General features: G+C 41.6%; 1 protein-coding gene across 2 annotated transcripts in view; it reads left to right on the forward strand.

The window, feature by feature from the left end:
* Nucleotides 1-17,485, forward strand: part of EHHADH (enoyl-CoA hydratase and 3-hydroxyacyl CoA dehydrogenase) — a 92,638-nt gene extending 75,153 nt beyond the window's left edge. For both annotated transcript variants that reach the window (XM_032298375.1, XM_032298374.1), the window contains exons 6-7: nucleotides 3,001-3,342; nucleotides 15,259-17,485. In XM_032298375.1, the coding sequence (XP_032154266.1) occupies nucleotides 3,001-3,342; nucleotides 15,259-16,520 (1,604 nt within the window). In that variant the 3' untranslated portion in view covers nucleotides 16,521-17,485. The remainder of the gene's footprint in view (nucleotides 1-3,000; nucleotides 3,343-15,258) is intronic.
* Nucleotides 17,486-19,705: the final 2,220 nt, after the last annotated feature.

The raw sequence follows: 19,705 nt of genomic DNA on the forward strand, positions 1-19,705 counted from the left end.
TTGCATGGCTCTATCACGTGTTCTTTATTCATTCAACAGTTGATGGATGTTTGGATTGTTTCCAGTTTTTGCTATTTTACATAATGTTGCCATGAATATTTGTGGACAAGATTTTTTTTTTCTGGCATATGCTTTCATTTCTCTTGTGTAGAGTCCTGGGAGCAAAATTGCTGGGTTGAACAATAAGTTTATCTTTATCTTTTCAAGAAACAAACTGTTTTTCAGAGCAATGTGCTGTTTCTCACTCTCAGAAGCAATGTATGAGGCTTCCAGTTTCTCTACATCATCACCAACATTCAACAGTGATGCCTTTTTGTTGTAGTCATTCTAATAAGTCTAACTGCATAACAAATGACCCCAAAACTTAGTGGCTTAAAATCAAACATTTATTCCACATTTCTGAGGGTCCAGAATTCAAGTGTCCTGGGTCCTTTGGCTTTCAGATTTCAAACAAAGCTGCAATCAAAGTGTTGGCTGTGGCTGCAGTTATCTCAGGGCTGATTGGGAGTGAGGGGGAGAATCTGCTTTCAGACTCACTCAAGCAGTTGCTGGTGGCATCCAGTTCCTTATGGGCTGTTGTACTGAGGGCCTCCATTCCTCGCTGACTGTGGGCTGAAAGCTTCCTTCAGTTCTTTGCCACATGGGCTTCACCATAGGGTGGCTCACAACGGGGCAGCTGGCTTCCATCAGAGTGACCAATTTGGGAGAGCAAGAAAATATGAGCAAGACTGAAGCCAGAGTCTTTCTGTACCTAATCTAGAAATGACAGCCCATTACTTAGAGAGGCCGTCTACCACATTTGTTGTGGTTTTAATTTGCATTTCCTTAATGACTAATAATGTCAAGCATCTTTTCTTGTGCATATTAGCCATTCATACACGCTCCTTGATGAAATATCTATTCAAGTTTTTGCCCATTTAGGAAATTACATTGTTTGCCTAAGTCATAAGGGTCTATTATATATTCTGGAAACAAGTTATTTATTTGATATTTGATGGGCCAGTAGTATTCATTTTCTATTGCTGTGGTGACAAATTACCATAAGCTTAGCAGTTTAAATCATACGAAATGATTTTCTTACAGTTCCGTAGCCTAGAAGAATTGTAGAAGCCTCCCTGGGCTAAAATCCAGGTGTCAGCTGGTACACTCTTTTCTGGAGGCTCGAGGGGAGAAACTGTTTCCTGCTCATTTGGGTTGCTGGCAGAAGTCAGTACCTTGCATTGTAGGATCAGAGTCCCCATGTTCTTGCTTGCAAACTTGCAACCTTGTAAACTGAAGGTCAATCCTAGCTTCTAGAGAATACTGCATTCTTTAGTTCCTGGTCTCTTTTCCTCACATTCAAAGCTCCATCAGGGCCAGTAGGCCTTTTCATGTTGCATTTCCCTAGCCCTTCTTCAGTGTTGAATCCCCCTCACCACAGGCAGAACACGTTCTCTGCTTTTAAGGACTCATATGACTAGATGGTACTCACTCAGATAATGCAGGGTGGTATCCCCATCTCAAGGTCTATTTTTTTTTTTTTTTAACTCTGTCATGTAGCCTTGGCTCACTGCAGCCTCTCAGGCTCAAGCTATTCTCCCACCTCAGCCTCCAGAGTAGCTGGGACCACAGGGGTGTGCCATCATGCCCGGCTAATTTTTTTGTATTTTTGATAGAGATGTAGTTTCACCACATTGCCCAGGTTGGTCTCAACCTCCTGAGCTCGAGCGATCTTCCTGCCTCAGCCTCCCAGAGTACTGGGATTACAGGTGTGAGCTATTGTGCCCAGGCAAGGTCTTTAATCTTAATCTCACCTGTAAATCTCTTTACCATGTGAGGTATTACCTTCACAGGTTCTGAGAATTAAGACATGAACATTTGGTGGGGAGCGTTATTCTGACCACCACACAAATATTTTCTCCTAGTTTATGGTTTGTCATTTCATTTTCTTAATGATATCCTTTGAAGAACAAAAGTCTTTAATTTTTATGAGGCCTGATTTCTTGTTTCTTTTATACATTATGCTTTGGGTGTTGTATCTAAGAATACTCTGCCTAAGCCCAAGATTCTGAGAAAATTTAATATTTTCTTCTAGGAATGTTTGTAGTGTTAGTTCTTCAGTTTAGATTTGTGATCCATTTTCAGTTTTTTTGTTTGTTTTTTTGTTTGCTTTTGGCATGTGGATATCCAGTTACCCCACCACCATTTGTTGAAAGACTCTCCTTTCTTCCATTTAATTGTTTGGGCACCTGTGTTGAAAATCACTGGCTGTAATTGTAAGAATTTATTTGTGAAATCTCAATTATCTTCCATTGATACATATGCCTTTCCTTGCATCAATATCACACTGTCTTCTTTTCTAGATATTTTAAAGTTTTTGTTACTATTAGAAATGGAGTTAAGGTTATTTTGAATCTAAAATATTCACTCAGCAATAGATGCTAGGGGCTGCTACAGGGGAGGGAGGGAGGGCAGCAAAGGTTGAAAAACCAGCTTTTGGGTACTATGCTCACTGCTGGGGTGACGGGATCCTTCATATCCCAAACCTCAGCATCATGTGATACACCCATGTAACCAATCTGCACATGTATGCCCTCAACTTAAAAAGCTGAAATGATTTTTCAAATTAATAAAATATTAACTCAGAACTGTTTTCCTTAGACTCGTTAATATTTAATATATTAATATTAATTATAATTTATACTTTATTATAATTAATATTTAATCTATTTAATAGTTATTATAAAATTGTCTTGGCCTTGGATTAAAAAGAAAATAAAACTTTTATGCCTAAATTAGGTAACCTAAAATTGCTTTGAATCTGCTAAATTCTATCTTATAGGACTATGTTGCAACGATAGCAGAGATGTTAGTGTACATAGGTTTAGTGGCATTAAATATCTTAATGAATATCTTTAGTTTGTGCTTTGAATTTGAACCAGTTATTGTTATTATTATGTATTCATATTCCCTTTGGACAAGTAACATTTCCAGAGCTCTGATCATTCGTATTCCTTTCAGATCAACCTTTAGAATCCCGTAGACTCTTCAACAAGCCAATTCCGAGCTTGCCCAACATGGACACCATTTTTAGTGAGGCCCTCTTGAAGATGCGGAAGCAGCACCCTGGGTGTCTTGCTCAGGAGGCTTGTGTCCGAGCGGTCCAGGCTGCTGTGCAGTATCCCTATGAAGTGGGCAGCAAGAAGGAGAAGGAGCTGTTTCAATATCTTTTGCAATCAGGGCAGGCGAGAGCCCTGCAATATGCTTTCTTAGCTGAAAGGAAAGCAAATAAGTGGTCATCTCCCTCTGGAGCATCGTGGAAAACAGCATCAGCGCAGCCTGTCTCCTCGGTTGGCGTTGTTGGTAAGAGCATGGGGTAGTGAATGGAATTCTCCAAATCTGCTCATGTAATGTGCTGCTATTTGCTTCAGGCCACGGGATGCTGGGTTTCACATAAGACACGTTCTTGTATTAGCTAAGCTAATTCTCACCCCGTGAGCTCTCTTCTTTTCCATGAGAGGCCTAGAGACGCCAGACTTCTCAACAGTGAGCTAAACATGAGTGGGGTGAAAGTCTGACCCTAGGTCTGACTCCAGACTGGGAATTTTTAATTTTTTTTTTTTTTTTGAGCTGGAGTCTTGCTCTGTCACCCGGGCTGTCATCTCAGCTCACTGCAACTTCCACCTCCAGGGTTCAAGTGACTCTCTTGCCTCAGCCCCCTGAGTAGCTGTGACTACCGCCACCATGCCCAGCTAATTTTTTAAATATTTTTAGTAGAAACAAGACTTTGCCATGTGGGCCAGGCTGGTCTCGAACTCCTGGCCTCAAGTGATCCACCTGCCTCAGCCTCCCAAAGTTCTGAGATTACAGGCGTAAGCCACCATTCCTGGCCTACCATTTTTCATTCTATGCTACCTCTGCCCTGTGTGAATCTCTCATTCCTGGATTTCCTAATGATGATGATTTGTACCACATTTCAAGGTGTAGCCCATCACTCTCATAGCTAGGTATTTGTCATGAAGTCTCTGTCTTTCCGGCCCCTGATCCATTCACTTCTCCTAGTTCAAAACCTCTATCCTCAAATCCATCTAGACCCTGAAACCATGGCTTCCCTACATTTTTCCTCTGGAATTTTCCCAAACAAAATACCTTCTTTCCTCAGAAGCCAGCTCCCTGATTGGCTGCTCTGAGCCACTGTCCTACACTTCACTTGCTCTTAGTCTTGGCTCAAGAATGGTCTTTGGTGAGTTTTTAATCCCTTGAGATGGTAAGTGAAACATTCTTCATACCACCTTAGGTACAGTCTTCTGGGGAGAGGATCCATAGTTTATGAAAAGCATCACCTTTCTTTCTTTTCCTTTCATTCTTTCTTTTTTTTTTACATTTAAGTTTTTTTAATCACAAAAGCATGCAAGAAAGTTATAATAGTGCAAAAAAATTCTCATACGCTTTTTATCCAGATCCTCCAAATGTTAACATTTTACTATATTTATTTTATTTCCCTCTCTCTTTTCTGAACTCTAAGACTAAGTTGCAGACTTATGTGTATTTCCTAAAACTAAATATTCTCTTACATGACCACAGTATAATTTATTTTAAAACACAGGGCAGTTAATATAGATAAAGGACTATTATCTAGTCTATAGCCCTTATTCTGATTTTTCTTTCTTTTTGCTTTTTCTTTTTTTTTAACCATCTTTATGATTTTTAAGTATACAGTTCAGTGGGAATAAATACATGTATTTCCTTTCTTCCCCTTCATCTCCCTTCCCCCCTCCCCTTCCTGGTCTTCGGCAACCACTAATCTACTGCGTATCATCATGAGGTCTACCTTTTAAGCTCCCACATATGAGTGAGAACAAGTGGTATTTGCCTTTCTGTGGAAAAGCATCAACTTTCTTAACCCTTGCCCAGCTCTCTAGCTCAGTGGTCACCAACCTTTTTGGCACCAGGGACCAGTTTCACGGAATACAATTTTTCTACAGATTGGGGGGTGATGGTTGTGGGATGAAACTGTTCCTCCTCAGCTCATCAGGCATTAGATTTTCATAAGAAGCACGCAGCCTAGATCCCTCACATGCGCAGTTCACAGTAGGATTCCAGCTCCTGTGAGAATCTAGAGCCACCACTGATCTGCCAGGAGGTGGAGCTCAAGGCCGTAATGCTCACTGGCCTGCCGCTCACTTCCTGCTGTGCAGCTCTGTTCCTAACCGATCACGGACCTGCTCTAGCACCAACCCAACTTGAGGCAAAGATCTCACTCCACATTCTCTCAATCTGTTGTCTCAATTCAACTTTGGTATCAAAGAATCTGTCTCTGCTATAAATACACTGTGTGCCTTTCAGCTCTGACTGTTGAGATCTCCCCTTAGTTCACCTGTGATTTCTTTTTTTTTTTTTCCCATTTATTTTATTGCATTTTAGGTTTTGGGGTACATGTGAAGAACATGCAAAATTGTTGCATAGGTACACACGTGGCAGTGTGATTTGCTGCCTTCGTCCCCATCACCTACATCTGGCATTTCTCCCCTTCCTATCTCTCCCCAGCTCCCCACCCCCCACCGTCCCTCCCTTACTTCCCCCCAACTGACCCCAGTGTGTGGTGCTCCCTTCCCTGTGTCCATGTGTTCTCATTGTTCAACACCCGCCTATGAATGAGAACATGCGGTGTTTGATCTTCTGCTCTTGTGTCAGTTTGCTGAGAATGATGGTTTCCAGGTTCATCCATGTCCCTACAAAGGACACAAACTCATCGTTTTTGATGGCTGCATAATATTCCATGGTGTATATGTGCCACATTTTCCCTATCCAGTCTATCGTCGATGGGCATTTGGGTTGGTTCCAGGTCTTTGCTATTGTAAACAGTGCTGCCATGAACATTCGTGTGCACGTGTCCTTAAAGTAGAACGATTTGTAATCCTTTGGATATATACCCAGTAATGGGATTGCTGGGTCAAATGGAATTTCTATTTCTAGGTCCTTGAGGAATCACCACACTGTCTTCCACAATGGTTGAACTAATTTACACTTCCACCAACAGTGCAAAAGTGTTCCTATTTCTCCACATCCTCTCCAGCATCTGTTGTCTCCAGATTTTTTAATGATCGCCATTCTAACTGGCGTGAGATGGTATCTCAATGATTTCTTTTTTTTATGAGATGGAGTTTTGCTCTGTCGCCCAGGCTGGAGTGCAGTGGCACAATCTCGGTTCACTGCAACCGCCACTTTCCAGGTTCCAGTGATTCTTGTGCCTTGGCCTGCCCAGTAGCTGGGATTAAAGGTGCACATGACCACGCCTGGTTGACTTCTGTATTTTTAGTAGAGACAGGGTTTCCCCACATTGGCCGGGCTGGTCTTGAATTCCCAGCCTCAGGTTATCCACCCGCATGGGCCTCCCAAAGTGCTGGAATTACAGCTGTGAGCCACTGTGTCCAGCCTCGCTTGTGATTTTTTTAAAGGTGGGTGAGTAGAGTGACAAAGAACCATGATTGTTCCTCTTTTTGTACTATTAAATATTTCAGCAATGCCAATATTTATTTCTAGTTGTTGTGTACTTAACCTCTTTCTTCTCCCTTCAATTCCTTCAAGCCAAGAATAATTAACACAAATAATAGCAAGCTGGTAAGTGTGTCAGTATTGTGTTTGTCAACCATTGTTTGAGATAATTTCTTGATTTTGTTGTTGTGAACCTTTATTTAAAAGACTTCAGCAGGAGGCTGAGGCAGGAGAATTTCTTGAACCGGGACCCAGGAGGCAGAGGCTGCAGTGAGCCGAGATTGCACTACTGCACTCCCGCCTGGGCTGCAGAGCAAGACTCTGTCTCAAAAAAAAAAGAAAAAAAAGAGACTTCAGGCTTGTTTCTGGCATATAATGTTTAAAATTTTGAAGTATTTTTTTAAAACGGTATCCACATTGTTTTGAAAAATATTGGAAAGGGCGTACTAAATATATAAAAGACACGTAGATAGAAATAAAGTGGGAGGGTCTGGACGTCCCCGCCGTCTTCGTGTGTGTCGCCATGCTGCCCTGCATTTCATCTTCACGACGCAGTCTTCCACTGCTCCCGTGTGCCCTCGGAAAGGCTCCGTGACCCTCCTCTGCCTCCTGACTCAAACCCGGCTTACCCTGAGGACCAGCATCTGCAGCCCTCTCCAGGGAATGCTGCTGCTTCTCCCACACTCCGTGGGCCTCCGGGTCACTTCTCAGTTCCCCTCTCAGACCACTGTGCTCTGTGGGACACTGTCCTTTGTGGTCCGGCCCTGCGATCTCACGGTTCTATCCCTTTTCGTTGCCGTCCTGCTCCCCTCCATTTGCTGAACGTTTTGCTACCTGGCTCACAATTTTCCACTTTGGCCCAAACCCTGCTGCCATCCTGGTTGTCCTCATTGTCTTGTAGCATCTGGGTTTTTTGCCTCCTGAGACTCAGGGATGTTCACCTCCCGTCACTTCCACGCTCCACACTCGTCGCTTCTCCACAGGACATGGCATTGCCCTGAATATTTCTCCGCTTCCAAAATCTGAAACCCCACCGTTCACCACAGCTCATATCTTTCTTCTGTCCTTCTTTTTTGTTGTTGTTTGAGACACTCCCACTCTGTCGCCCAGGCTGGAGCGCAATAGTGTGATCTCAGCTCCCTGAGCCTCCGCCTCCCGAGTAGCTGGGATTAGAGGCGCACACCACCACGCCCGGCTAATTTTTTGTATTTTAGTAGAGATGGAGTTTCACCATGTTGCCCAGGCTGGTCGCCAGCTCCTGAGCTCAGGCAATCCGCCCACCTCGGCCTCCCAAAGTGCTGGGATTACAGGCGTGAGCCACCACTCCCAGCCTCCTTGTCTCTTAATGGGTTATTCCAACTACATCGATTACTTGATCAGCTCCCCTTATCTTTATTTTCTCCTCTCTTCAGCTTTAATTTTAAGAGCTGTCATTTCAGCCACTCTCGGGCCGAAGCCCGCAAACTATAGTTCATTGCCCTTCCATCATGCTCCCCACACAATCCTAACTCTGACGGTCCCAGCTGCTTGCTTGTTTCCATGAGCCCAGGCCCAGGCTTCTCAGCCCCGCTGGAGACGCAGTTCCAATCGGCTACCCTGCAAGTTCACATTCTCCCACCCCAACTGGGCCCCCAGGGCTGTCAGGACAAGAGAATGTAGTTGATCGGAAACCGCAAAACTAGTATTCAAAACATCCTTTTTTGGTATTTACTTCTCTGAGTAAAAGAGGTTCCTGGTCAAATTGAATTCCATGGTAGTCCAAAGCAGTACTATGGTAGGGGAGCAGGACTCCTCGCCCTGTCTATATGTGTCTGCGAGGCGGAAGTAGGGAACTGTATGAAGCTTGAAACCAATAGCGAGGAGGCCAGAGTTCTGGACCCGACACTCTACCTTTCAATGTAGAAAAGGTTTCTCAAAGCTAAAGTTTAGGATACAAGTTGCTACACGAGAGAGCTATTCAGCCTTCTTATTCTTGGGGGAATTGCAGGGGGTTAATAAATTTGGAAAACTGTGTTCTTAATAATTTAATATATTTATTACGCATAGTTTTGAGTAATTTAATACACTTGGGAATTTAAATAAATGTGTTCTAGAGAGACAAAATCAGTGATTTCTGTTGGCTAATACATCCTATCTTCAAAACCAATCCTCCATGCTAGTAAATGCAAAGTGTGGAAGAGTGATATACAGGGGCTTTCCCAAAGCTGTTTCATCCGCAGTGGGCTGGTTAGGCAACAGAGCATCTGCTGCTGTCACAGGTAACCCAGAAATCTCAGCAGCTTAACACAATCAGCATTTATTTAATGCTTATTCCGTAAGGTCATTCTAGGACCAGGGTTTTTTCCCACTAGTGGCTTTGCCATTCTCCATGACAAGGGTCAGCAAACTTTTTCTGTAAAGTTCCAGATAGTAAATATTTTAAGCTTTATGGGCTATACAGTCTCTGTTGCAACTACTGAAGTCTACCATTGTGCACGAAAACAGCCACAGAGCTCGGCGTGGCGGCACGTGCCTGAATTGCAGCCACTAGGGAGGCCGAGGCAGGAAGATCACTTGAGCCCAGGACATAGAGGCTGCAGTGAGCCATGATGTTCCCACTGTACTCCATCCTGGGCAACAGAGCAAGACCCTATCTCTAAAAACAAACAAAATACAAAGCAAAACAAAAACCCAGCCATAGACAATATGGAAACAGGTTAGCATTGTGTTCCAATAAAATTTTATTTATGGACAATGAATTTTGAATGTGGTATAATTTTTTGAGTGTCACAAAATGGTACTTTTTAAATGTTTTATTTGAAAATATAAAAACATGTTTTTGCCTGCAGGCAGTACAACAGTCAGCAGTGGGCAGGGTTTGACCTGCAGGCCACAGTTTACCCCAATACCCACTTTAGGCCTCCTTCAGGGCCTCGGGTCGTTCTCTGCATTCTCTGCATCTGGGTGGCGATGCAGGATCTTGTGGGAGATTTTAGGGGCCAGTCCTAGAACCCACATTGCCCGCAGTCACCGCCATCATATTCATTGACCACAGTTACTCACAGGCCCTACCAGGATGCAAGGGATCTAGAAAGTGCAGTCTTCTGCAGGAGGAAAATGAAATGGTGTTGGGAACATCAAATAATTTTTCTTCATTTTCCATTTTTTCTTGCCATTGCTTAAAAATGTTTCTCCCTTTGCTTTTCCCTTCCTCGGCCTGGATGGTTCAACTTCCTCAGTTTTACCTGTTACAATCTAATCTTCCTTTAAGCTCCATTTCAAATGTCTATGTCTCGAAGCTTTTCTTGATTCAACCATCTGAATGTAATTTTTCCCCTTTGAATCAAAGGAATTTGAACTTTTCGCATCATTTACTTTACCACATGGAACGCATATTTGTGAACTCTGCTTTCTACCGCTAGGTGAGAGGCTCCCTGAAGGTTGATGCTCTTTGTGTTTTTTAATAACAGTTTAATTGAGATGTAACTCACATATAAAATTCACTCATTTATGTATTTATTAATTTTAGTTTTTTTAAGAATGGATCTTGCTCTGTTGCCCAGGCCGGAGTGCAGTGGTGCAATCTCGGTTCACTGCAACCTCCACCTCCCAGGTTCAAGTGATTCTTGTGCCTCGGCCTCCCAAGGAGCTGGGATGATAGGTGTGTGCCACTATGCCTGGCTAATTTTTGTATTTTTAATAGAGACGGGGTTTTGCCATGTTGGCCAGGCTGGTCTCAAACTCCTGGCCTCAAGTGATCCACCTGCCTCAGCTTCTCAAAGTGATGGGATTACAGGCATGAGACGCTGTGCCAGGCCAAAATTCACCCTTTTAAAGCAATTTAATGTAAAATGGTACAGCTGCGGCTGGGCACAGTGGCTCACGATTGTAATCCCAGCACTCTGAGGGCCGTGGCAAGTGGATCACCTGAGGTCAGGAGTTCAAGACCAGCCTGGCCAACATGGCGAAACCCTGTCTCCACTAAAAATACAAAAAAGTTAGCCAGGCATGGTGGCGGGCACTTGTAATCCCAGCTACTTCAGAGGCTGAGGCACAAGAATTGCTTGAACTCAGGAGGCAGAGGTTGCAGTGAGCCGGGATCATGCCACTGCACTCCGGTCTGGGTGACAGGGCAAGACTCCATCTCAAAAAATAAATAAATAAATAATAAAATGGTACAGCTGCTATGGACAACAGTATGGCAGTTCGAAAAGGTAAAAATTACCATATGATCCAGCAATCCCACTTCTGGATATTTACCCCAAAGAATTGAAAGCAGGGGCCAAGCCCGGTGGCTCATGCCTGTAATCCCAGCACTTTGGGAGGCCAAGGCGAGCAGATCTCTTGAGGTCAGGAGTTCGAGACCAGCCTGACCAACACAGTGAAATCCCATCTCTACTAAAAATATAAAAATTAGCTGGACATGGTGGTACACACCTGTAATCCCAGCTACTTGGGAGGCTGAGGCCAGGAGAATCACTTGAACCCAGGAGGTGAGGTTGCAGTGAGCTGAGAGCCGCCACTACACTCCAGCCTGGGTGACAGATCAAGACTCCATCTCAAAAAAAAAAAAAAAAAAGTCAGGGCGCGGTGGCTCACGCCTGTAATCCCAGCACTTTGGGAGGCTGAGACGGGCAGATCACGAGGTCAAGAGATGGAGACCATCCTGGCCAACAGGGTGAAAACCCGTCTCTACCAAAATACAAAATTAGCTGAGCATAGTGGTGCATGCCTGTAGTCCCAGCTACTCGGGAGGCTGAGGCAGGAGAAATGCTTGAACCCGGGAGGCAGAGGTTGTGGTGAGCCAAGATTGTGCCACTGCGCCTGGGGACAGAGCAAGACTCTGTCTCAAAAAAAAAAGAAAAAGAAAAAGAAGGAATTGAAAGCAGGGACTCAAATAGATATTTATACACTTATGTCTGTAACAGCATTATTCACAATAGCCCAAAGGTACAAGCAACCAAAATTGAAGGATGAACGGGTAAATAAAATTTTGTATATGCATACAATAGAATATTATTCAGCCTTAAAAAGGAAGAAAATTCTGACGCGTTACAACATGGATGAACCATGAAGACATACTGCTAAGTGAAATAAGCCAAGCATAAAAATCAAATACTGTGTAATTCCATTTATATGAGGTATCTAGAGTAGCCAAATTCACAGATACAGAAAATAGAATGGCTGGCCAGGGTTGGGGAGCGGGAACACGGGGAGTTATCATTTAGTAGGTATTCTGCTGTTTGAAAAAGTTCTCATGATGGTTGTATAACGTTGTGACTGTATTTAATGCCACTGAACTGTGCACTTAAAAATGGTTATGATGGTAAATCATATGTGTATTTTGCCACAATTTTTAAAAATAAGAAAATGCATAGTAACAGTATCACCAAAAAAGAGTACAATTCAATGGTTTTTAGGTATTGACAGAGTTATGCAACAATTGTCACATCAATTTTAGAACATTCTCATCACTCCTCAAAGAAATCCGGTACCCATCGATACTCACTCGCCAGCACCCTTCCCTCCGCGCTTGGCAACCGAGAATCTACTTTCTGCCTCTGTGGATTTGCCTTTTCTGGACATTTCACATAAATGGAACTATACAATATGTAGCCATTTGTGTTTGACTTTTTTTTTTTTTTTCTCGAGATGGTGTCTCACTCCGTCACCCAGGCTGGAGTGCAGTGGAGCAATCTCAACTCATTGCAACCTCTGCCTCCTAAGCCCAAGCAATCCTCCCACCTCAGCCTCCTGAGGATCTGGGACCATAGGCACATGCCACCACATCCGAGTAATGCTTTGCGTTTCTGGTAGAGACGGGGTTTCGCCATCTTGGCCAGGCTTTTCTTGAACTGCTGAATTCAAGTGATCTTGCCCCTTGGCCTCCCAAAGTGCTGGGATTACAGGTGTGAGCCACTGCACTTGGCCCTGGCTTCTTTAATTTATCATAATGCTTTCAAGATTCATTCATGTTATAGCATGTATCGCTGTTTTATTCTTCCCCCCCACAGAGCTTTGCTCTTGTTGCCCAGGCTAGAGTGCAATGGCACGATCTTGGCTCACTGCAACCTCCGCCTCCCAGGTTGAAGTGATTCTCCTGCCTCAGCCTCCCAAGTAGCTGGGATTACAGGCGTGCACCACCAGCCACGTCCAGCTAACTTTTGTATTTTTAGTAGATGTGGGGTTTCATCATGCTAGTCAGGCTGGTCTTGAACTCCTGACCTCAAGTGATCCGCCCACCTCATATTTTATTCCTTTTTATGGCTGAATTAATATTCTCCATTTTGTGTATCCATTCACCAGTTGATGGACATTCAAATTGCTTCTATTTCTGGCTAATTTTTTGATGTCAGCAAATGAAATTTATTTTTATTGTATAAATGCAAAAATTACAGGAAAATATTTTAAAGCTTTAAAAAATGCCTACTGACATGATACAGGAAAATCACAAAGCAGGAGAACTACACTAAATTAATAAATTTCATTAAAAATGTCTCACTGTATCTCAGATTTTGAAAGATTACATTTCTGTGGAAGACAGTTGATTCTGTTGAAGATATAATGACCCCCAATTTAATTAATAAGTGATGATAGCTACTGATCTATTTCTTTTGGAGAGGAGATAAGAACAACGTGTATAAGTTCTGTGAACATGTAATAAACACAATTTTCCAGATCCAGCGTTAGCTCGGGGTTCTGAAATTATTTATTTTAAATTTTAGATTTGGGGGTATATGTGCAGGTTTGTTACATGGGTGTATATATTATGTGATGCCAAATTTGGGCTTCTAATGTTCACTCAAGTAGTGAACATAGTACCCAATAGGTAGGTTTTCAACCCTTCCCTCTTCCCTCACTCCGCCGTTTGGAATCCCCAGTGTTTATTTTTCCCATCTTTGGGGCCATTTGTAACCAATGTTTAGCTCACACTTATAAGTGAGAGCATGCAGTGTTTGGTTTTCCGTTTCTGTGTTAATTTGCTAAGGATAATGGCCTCTAGCTGCATCTATGTTGTTGCAAATGTGTGATTTTATTCTTTTTTATGGGTGCATTTGGCTATTTTGAATAATGCTGCTAATGAATATTCATGTACAAGCTTTATGTAGACATATATTTTCAGTTCTCTTGGAGATTTAGATATCAGTGGAATTGTTTGATCATATAGTAACTCCATGTTTAACATTTTGAGTAACTATTAAACTGTTTTGCACAGCAACTGTACCATTTAAAAATCTTCCAGCAATGTTATCACTATTCTAATTTCTCCAAATCCTCACCAAAATCTGTTATTGTCTGTCTTTTTCATTATTGCCATCCTAGTAGGTTTGAAGTGTTACCTCACTGTGGTTTTGATTTGCATTTCCTAATGATTATTGATGTAGAACATCTTTTCATATGCTTATTGGCCATGTGTTGTTTGTGCTTTGGGTGTCATATCTTAGAAACCATTGCCTAATTCCAGATCACAAAGATGTATCCATCAGACTTACTCCTAAGATCTGCTCCTAAGAATTTTATAGTTTTAGCTCTTACATTTAGGCCTATGATTCATTTTGAGTTAGTTTTTGTATATGGTGTGAGGAAGGGTTCCAACTTCATTCTTTTGCATGGGGATATCCAGTTGTCCCAGCATCATTTGTTGAAAAGACTATACTTTATCCATTGAATGTTCTTGGCAGTCTTTTTAAAAATCAATTGGCCATAATTGTATGGGTTTATTTTTGGCTGTCAGTTCTATTCTGCTGATCTATATGTCTATCCTTTTGCCATTATCACACTATCTTGAATACTGTAGGGTGTATTTTTTGTTTGTTTGTTTTTTGTTTTTAAGACAGGATCTTAATCTGTCACCCAGGCTAGAGTGCTGCGTGATCATAGCTCACTGCAATCCTCAAACTTCTGGATTCAAGATATCCTCTTGCTTCATCTTCCCAAATAGCTGTGACTATAGGCATGCACCATCAAGCCTGGCTAATTTTTAATTTTTTATTGAAATGGAGTCTCACTGTGTTGCCCGGGCTGGTCTCAAACTCTTGGCCTGAAGCAATCCTCTCACCTTGGCCTCCCAAAGTTCTGGGATTACAGGCATGAGCCACCTCACCCAGCCTTGAATAGTTTTGTCATATGATTTGAAATTGGGAAGAGTGAATCCTCCAACTTTGTTCTTCTTTTTCAATATTGTCTTAGCTCTTCTGGTTTTCTTGCATTTATCTGTGAATTTTAGGATCAGCTTATTGATTTTGCAAAAAGGCAGCTGAGATTTTTGTAGGAATTGTGTTGGTTCGTCACATCAATTTGGGTAGTATTGCTACCTTAACAATATTAAGTTGCCTGATACATAAATATTTAATGTTTTTCCATTTATTTCGATCTTATTTAATTTGTTAATTGTTTCATAGTTTTTAGTGTACAAATCCTTCTGTTCTTCATTAAATTTATTCCTGTGTATTATTCTTTTTGATGCTATTATAAGTAGAATTTTTTAACTTTATATTCAGATTGTTCATTGCTAATATATAGAAATATACTTGATTTTTGTATATCAATTGTGTACCCTACAATCTTGTTCAACTCTTTTGTTAGTTTTTATAGTTTCTATTTGTGTGTGTGAATCCAACTAGCTTTTATATCCTCTGAAACACTTAACAGAGTGCAGAGTTTTAACTAGTACTCAATCCATTTGTGTTTCTTCAATTTCTTTAAATGCCACATTGTCACATAAGCCTTCCATCCGGTGAATAACATTTATCAGTTCACAATACCACTGAGTCATTCTTTTTCTCCTTCAATTTTTATCTGCAGGCTTGGGAACAATGGGCCGAGGCATTGTCCTTTCTTTTGCAACGGCCAGGATTCCTGTGATTGCTGTAGACTCAGACAAAAACCAGCTGGCAACTGCAAACAAGATAATAACCTCTGTCTTGGAAAAAGAAGCATCCAAAATGCAACAGAGTGGCCACCCTTGGTCAGGACCAAAACCCAGGTTAACTTCATCTATGAAGGAGCTTGGTGGTGTAGATTTAGTCATTGAAGCAGTATTTGAGGACATGAGCCTGAAGAAGCAGGTCTTTGCTGAACTCTCAGCTGTGTGCAAACCAGAAGCTTTTTTGTGCACCAATACTTCAGCCCTGGACGTTGATGAGATTGCTTCTTCCACAAATCGTCCTCACCTGGTCATTGGCACTCACTTCTTTTCACCAGCTCATATCATGAAGTTGTTAGAGGTTATTCCCAGCCGATACTCTTCCCCCACTACTATTGCCACTGTTATGAACTTATCAAAAAAGATTAAAAAGATTGGGGTCGTTGTAGGCAACTGTTTTGGATTTGTGGGGAATCGAATGTTGAATCCTTATTACAATCAGACATATTTCTTATTAGAAGAAGGCAGCAAGCCAGAGGAGGTAGATCAGGTGCTGGAAGAGTTTGGTTTTAAAATGGGACCTTTTAGAGTGTCCGATCTTGCTGGGTTGGATGTAGGCTGGAAATCTAGAAAGGGGCAAGGTCTTACCGGACCTACATTGCTTCCAGGAACTCCTGCCCGAAAAAGAGGCAATAGGAGATATTGCCCAATTCCTGATGTGCTCTGTGAATTAGGACGATTTGGCCAGAAGACAGGTAAGGGCTGGTATCAGTATGACAAGCCATTGGGCAGGATTCACAAACCTGATCCCTGGCTTTCCAAATTCCTATCACACTATAGAGAAACCCATCACATTGAACCACGTATCATCAGCCGCGATGAGATCCTGGAGCGTTGCTTATATTCACTTATCAATGAAGCCTTCCGTATCTTGGGAGAAGGGATAGCTGCTAGCCCAGAGCACATTGATGTTGTCTATTTACATGGATACGGATGGCCAAGGCACAGGGGCGGGCCCATGTTCTATGCTTCCACAGTTGGGTTGCCCACCATTCTAGAGAAGTTGCAGAAATATTACAGGCAGAACCCTGATATTCCCCAACTGGAGCCCAGTGACTATCTAAAAAAGCTGGCTTCTCAGGGAAACCCTCCCCTGAAAGAATGGCAAAGCTTGGCAGGGCCCCCCAGCAGCAAATTGTGATTCGGCCTCCCAGCTTATGCCCCACATGTTAGCATCAGGTAATGCTTACTGAATTTCAGTGAAATTAAATCCAAAAATCGAAAGTAAGATTGTTCTGAAATACAAAGCAAAAGAAATAATCAGTAGAGTCTTCTGTGCGATGACGTTCATGGTCAGATCTTTACGCGTGTGCTTCCCATGCCTGTGAATCTGCCCCTATCAGATGAATTCAATGCATGAACTTGTGTGAATGCAATACCATAATAGCTGATGAAAGAGGCTCAGGCGTAAGTTATGATTCTCAAGTGCGTTGATCATTGGAGAAATGAGTCATCAATTAATAAATGATAAATGCAGCTAAGTCGTACATTCATTTTGACCCCTTTCAACCCCACACACATAGCATTGATCAGAAGTCTTATGAATCATACATACAATCAACGAGCATTAAAGTTGTAAGAAAAACACAGTTGGAAATTGGTAAGGGAACCGAGTACTTCCAACCAGCACGGGGAACTCAGGGTAGTGTGGTAAATTGTGCTCAATGTATCACTTCTGTGCAAGCCTCGGAAATGTTTGTTGATCATTTCCCTAAGCGCAGGGGACAACCTAGTTTTTCCTCTTCTGTTTACGGAAAAATGATAGAAAGTAGTAAGTTGTTAACTTGTGTAAGAAGGGTCTTAGAGAACATCTAACCTTCTAGGAGTTCCCAATTCTGTGATAGAGTAACGATACCAGTCCCCTGTTATGACAAGCCTTTGTGATTTTACATATGGAAATGACTGAATCTTGAAAAATCTAAAATTGTTACAAAACATATTTTGTATAATTTTGTTATGAGTTCTCTTTTTACTTTTTGACTTGTGTAGTTAAAAATTAAGGGGCTGGTCAATACAAAAACTTGTACACAAATTTTATAGCAGAATTACTCATAATGGCCAAAAGCTGGATACAACCCAAATGTCTATTAACTAATGAATAGATAAGCCAAATCTGAGATATCCATGCAGTGGACTATTATTCAGCCATAAAAAATAAAGGGCCAGGCACAGTGGCTCACACCTGTAATCCCAGCACTTTGGGAGGCTGAGGCGGAGGATTGCTTAAGGCCAGAAATTCAAGACCAGCCTGGGCGACATAACAAAACCCTGTCTCTACAAAAACTAAAAAGAAATTTAGCTGGACATAGCGGCACATGCATGTAATTCCAGCTACTTGGGAGGCTGAGGTGGGAGGATCTCTTGAGTCCAGGAGGTTGAGGCTGCAGTGAGCTGTGATCATGCCACTACACTCCAGCCTGGGCAACAGCGTGAAACCCTGTCTCAAAAAAAAAAAAAGTATGCATTGATACATGCTACAAGATGAATCTTGCAGACATTATGCTAAGTAAAAGAAGCCAGCCACAAAAGGCCACATACTGTATGAATGTTTTTATGAAATGTCCAAAACAGGCGAATCTCTAGAGACAGAAAGTACATTAGCGGTTGCCTAAGGCTAGAATTGTGGGGGAGTGATGAATGGGGAGCACAGGATTTCTTTATGGTTCATGAAAATGGTCTGAACTTATTGTGGTAATGGTCACATAACTGATTTTAAGTGAGTGAATTATATGGTATGTGAATTATATCTCAATAAAGTTGTTAGTAAATAAATGGGGCTGACGATGTTATCCTTCGGCGTGGTGTAAATGAACTTTGACAACATTTTCACCTGTGAACTCAAACAAAATGATAAAAGTTCTGATGTGAAAATCTTCAGTGAATAGAGTGTAAGTTTCCCATTGTTAAAAAGCAAACAAAAGAAAACCAGCAAAAAATTCAAGTGTGCTTTGAATTGTACAGAGCACAATTAATTATGTTTGAAGTGTATACTACTTCATTTTATATAATTTGGTTTATGAATTTAAAGACGTCAATGGAGATGATTCCTGAAAGTAGTGATTTTGTCTCCAAAGTGATTTGTTTTCAAATTAATGTTAAAAAAAAAAAACACTTTTTCTTCAAACCTGGAATTAATTTTAATTTGAGTTCTTATGATTTATTTTCACCTTACACTAGCCTCTAGATTGAGGTTTTGAAACTAGAGCGTCCTTGAATAGATTTTATGACTCAATAACCCTTGAAATGTTATGGTAAAGTTTGTGTATATGTATCTGAGTGCGTTTCTTGGAAGAGGTACCCTATCTTACATCGTATTCTAAAAGGTGTCATAATAAAGGTTAAGGACCAATAGAAAATGGGAAGAGCGGCTGGACGTGGTGGTTCACGCTTTAGGAGACCGAGGTGAGCAGATCACTTGAGGTCAGGAGTTCAAGACCAGCCTGGCTAACATGGTGAAACCCTGCCTCTACCAAAAATTCAAAAATAAGCCAGGCATGGCAGCGCATGCGCGTAGTCCCAGCTACTCGGGAGGCTGAAGCAGAATACTCGCTTAAACCTGGGAGGCAGAGGTCACAGTGAGCCAAGATCATTCTAGCCTGGGTGACAGAGCAAGACTCCATCTCAAGGTAAAAAAAAAAAAAAAAAAAAGAGAGAGAAAATTGGAAGACGAAATATGAGTTTATTCCTTCTTATTTTACATCAAATGAAGCCAAACTAATTCTTAATTTGCTGAGTCCTGCATATAATAGTAGTTAATATAATGAAATGTTTCAGGATATCCTCTCCTGTCCTTGAAAATACACTTGCTTAAAAGGCTGATTTGGTTAATAATTTTAAAACATATTTTTTAAAAGAAAGCTCTGGATTACATTTTTAAAAAATATGTTCTACTGAGAATTGACTCTGATGAGAATTATATATTGGAAACACCCTTGAAGCTGTAAGACGCCCAGCTTTAAAGATGCTGTTAATGATGCTCCTTAAGTCGGTAAAGCCGCCGTGCACCTGCCGTTTCTATTTGTTTATTTCCAGCAGGAACAGGTGTGCACGAAAACGATAAAGTCAGGAGTCCTAAATTCTCCTGATTAATGATGTTACAGAATTGTTAATGCAAATCATACTCTGCTGTACTGTAGGGAGCTATAGCTTTGTCTTTAAAATAGACACCAAAAATCAGAAATATTGCAGCCTCACTAGATTATCTGCACCCTTTCGGTAGCCATTGATAAGATTAAATCAAGTTCTCTGGACTACCTTTAAAAGCAGTTTTATGCAAGAACAGAATAGTTCTTGAGTATTCTTGGGACCGTCAGTACCGTCTGCTTA

The sequence above is a fragment of the Sapajus apella genome, unplaced genomic scaffold, assembly GCF_009761245.1.
Source record: "Sapajus apella isolate SASKATOON/1434 unplaced genomic scaffold, GSC_monkey_1.0 scaffold38, whole genome shotgun sequence".
In the NCBI taxonomy this organism is placed as follows: Eukaryota; Metazoa; Chordata; class Mammalia; order Primates; family Cebidae; genus Sapajus; species Sapajus apella.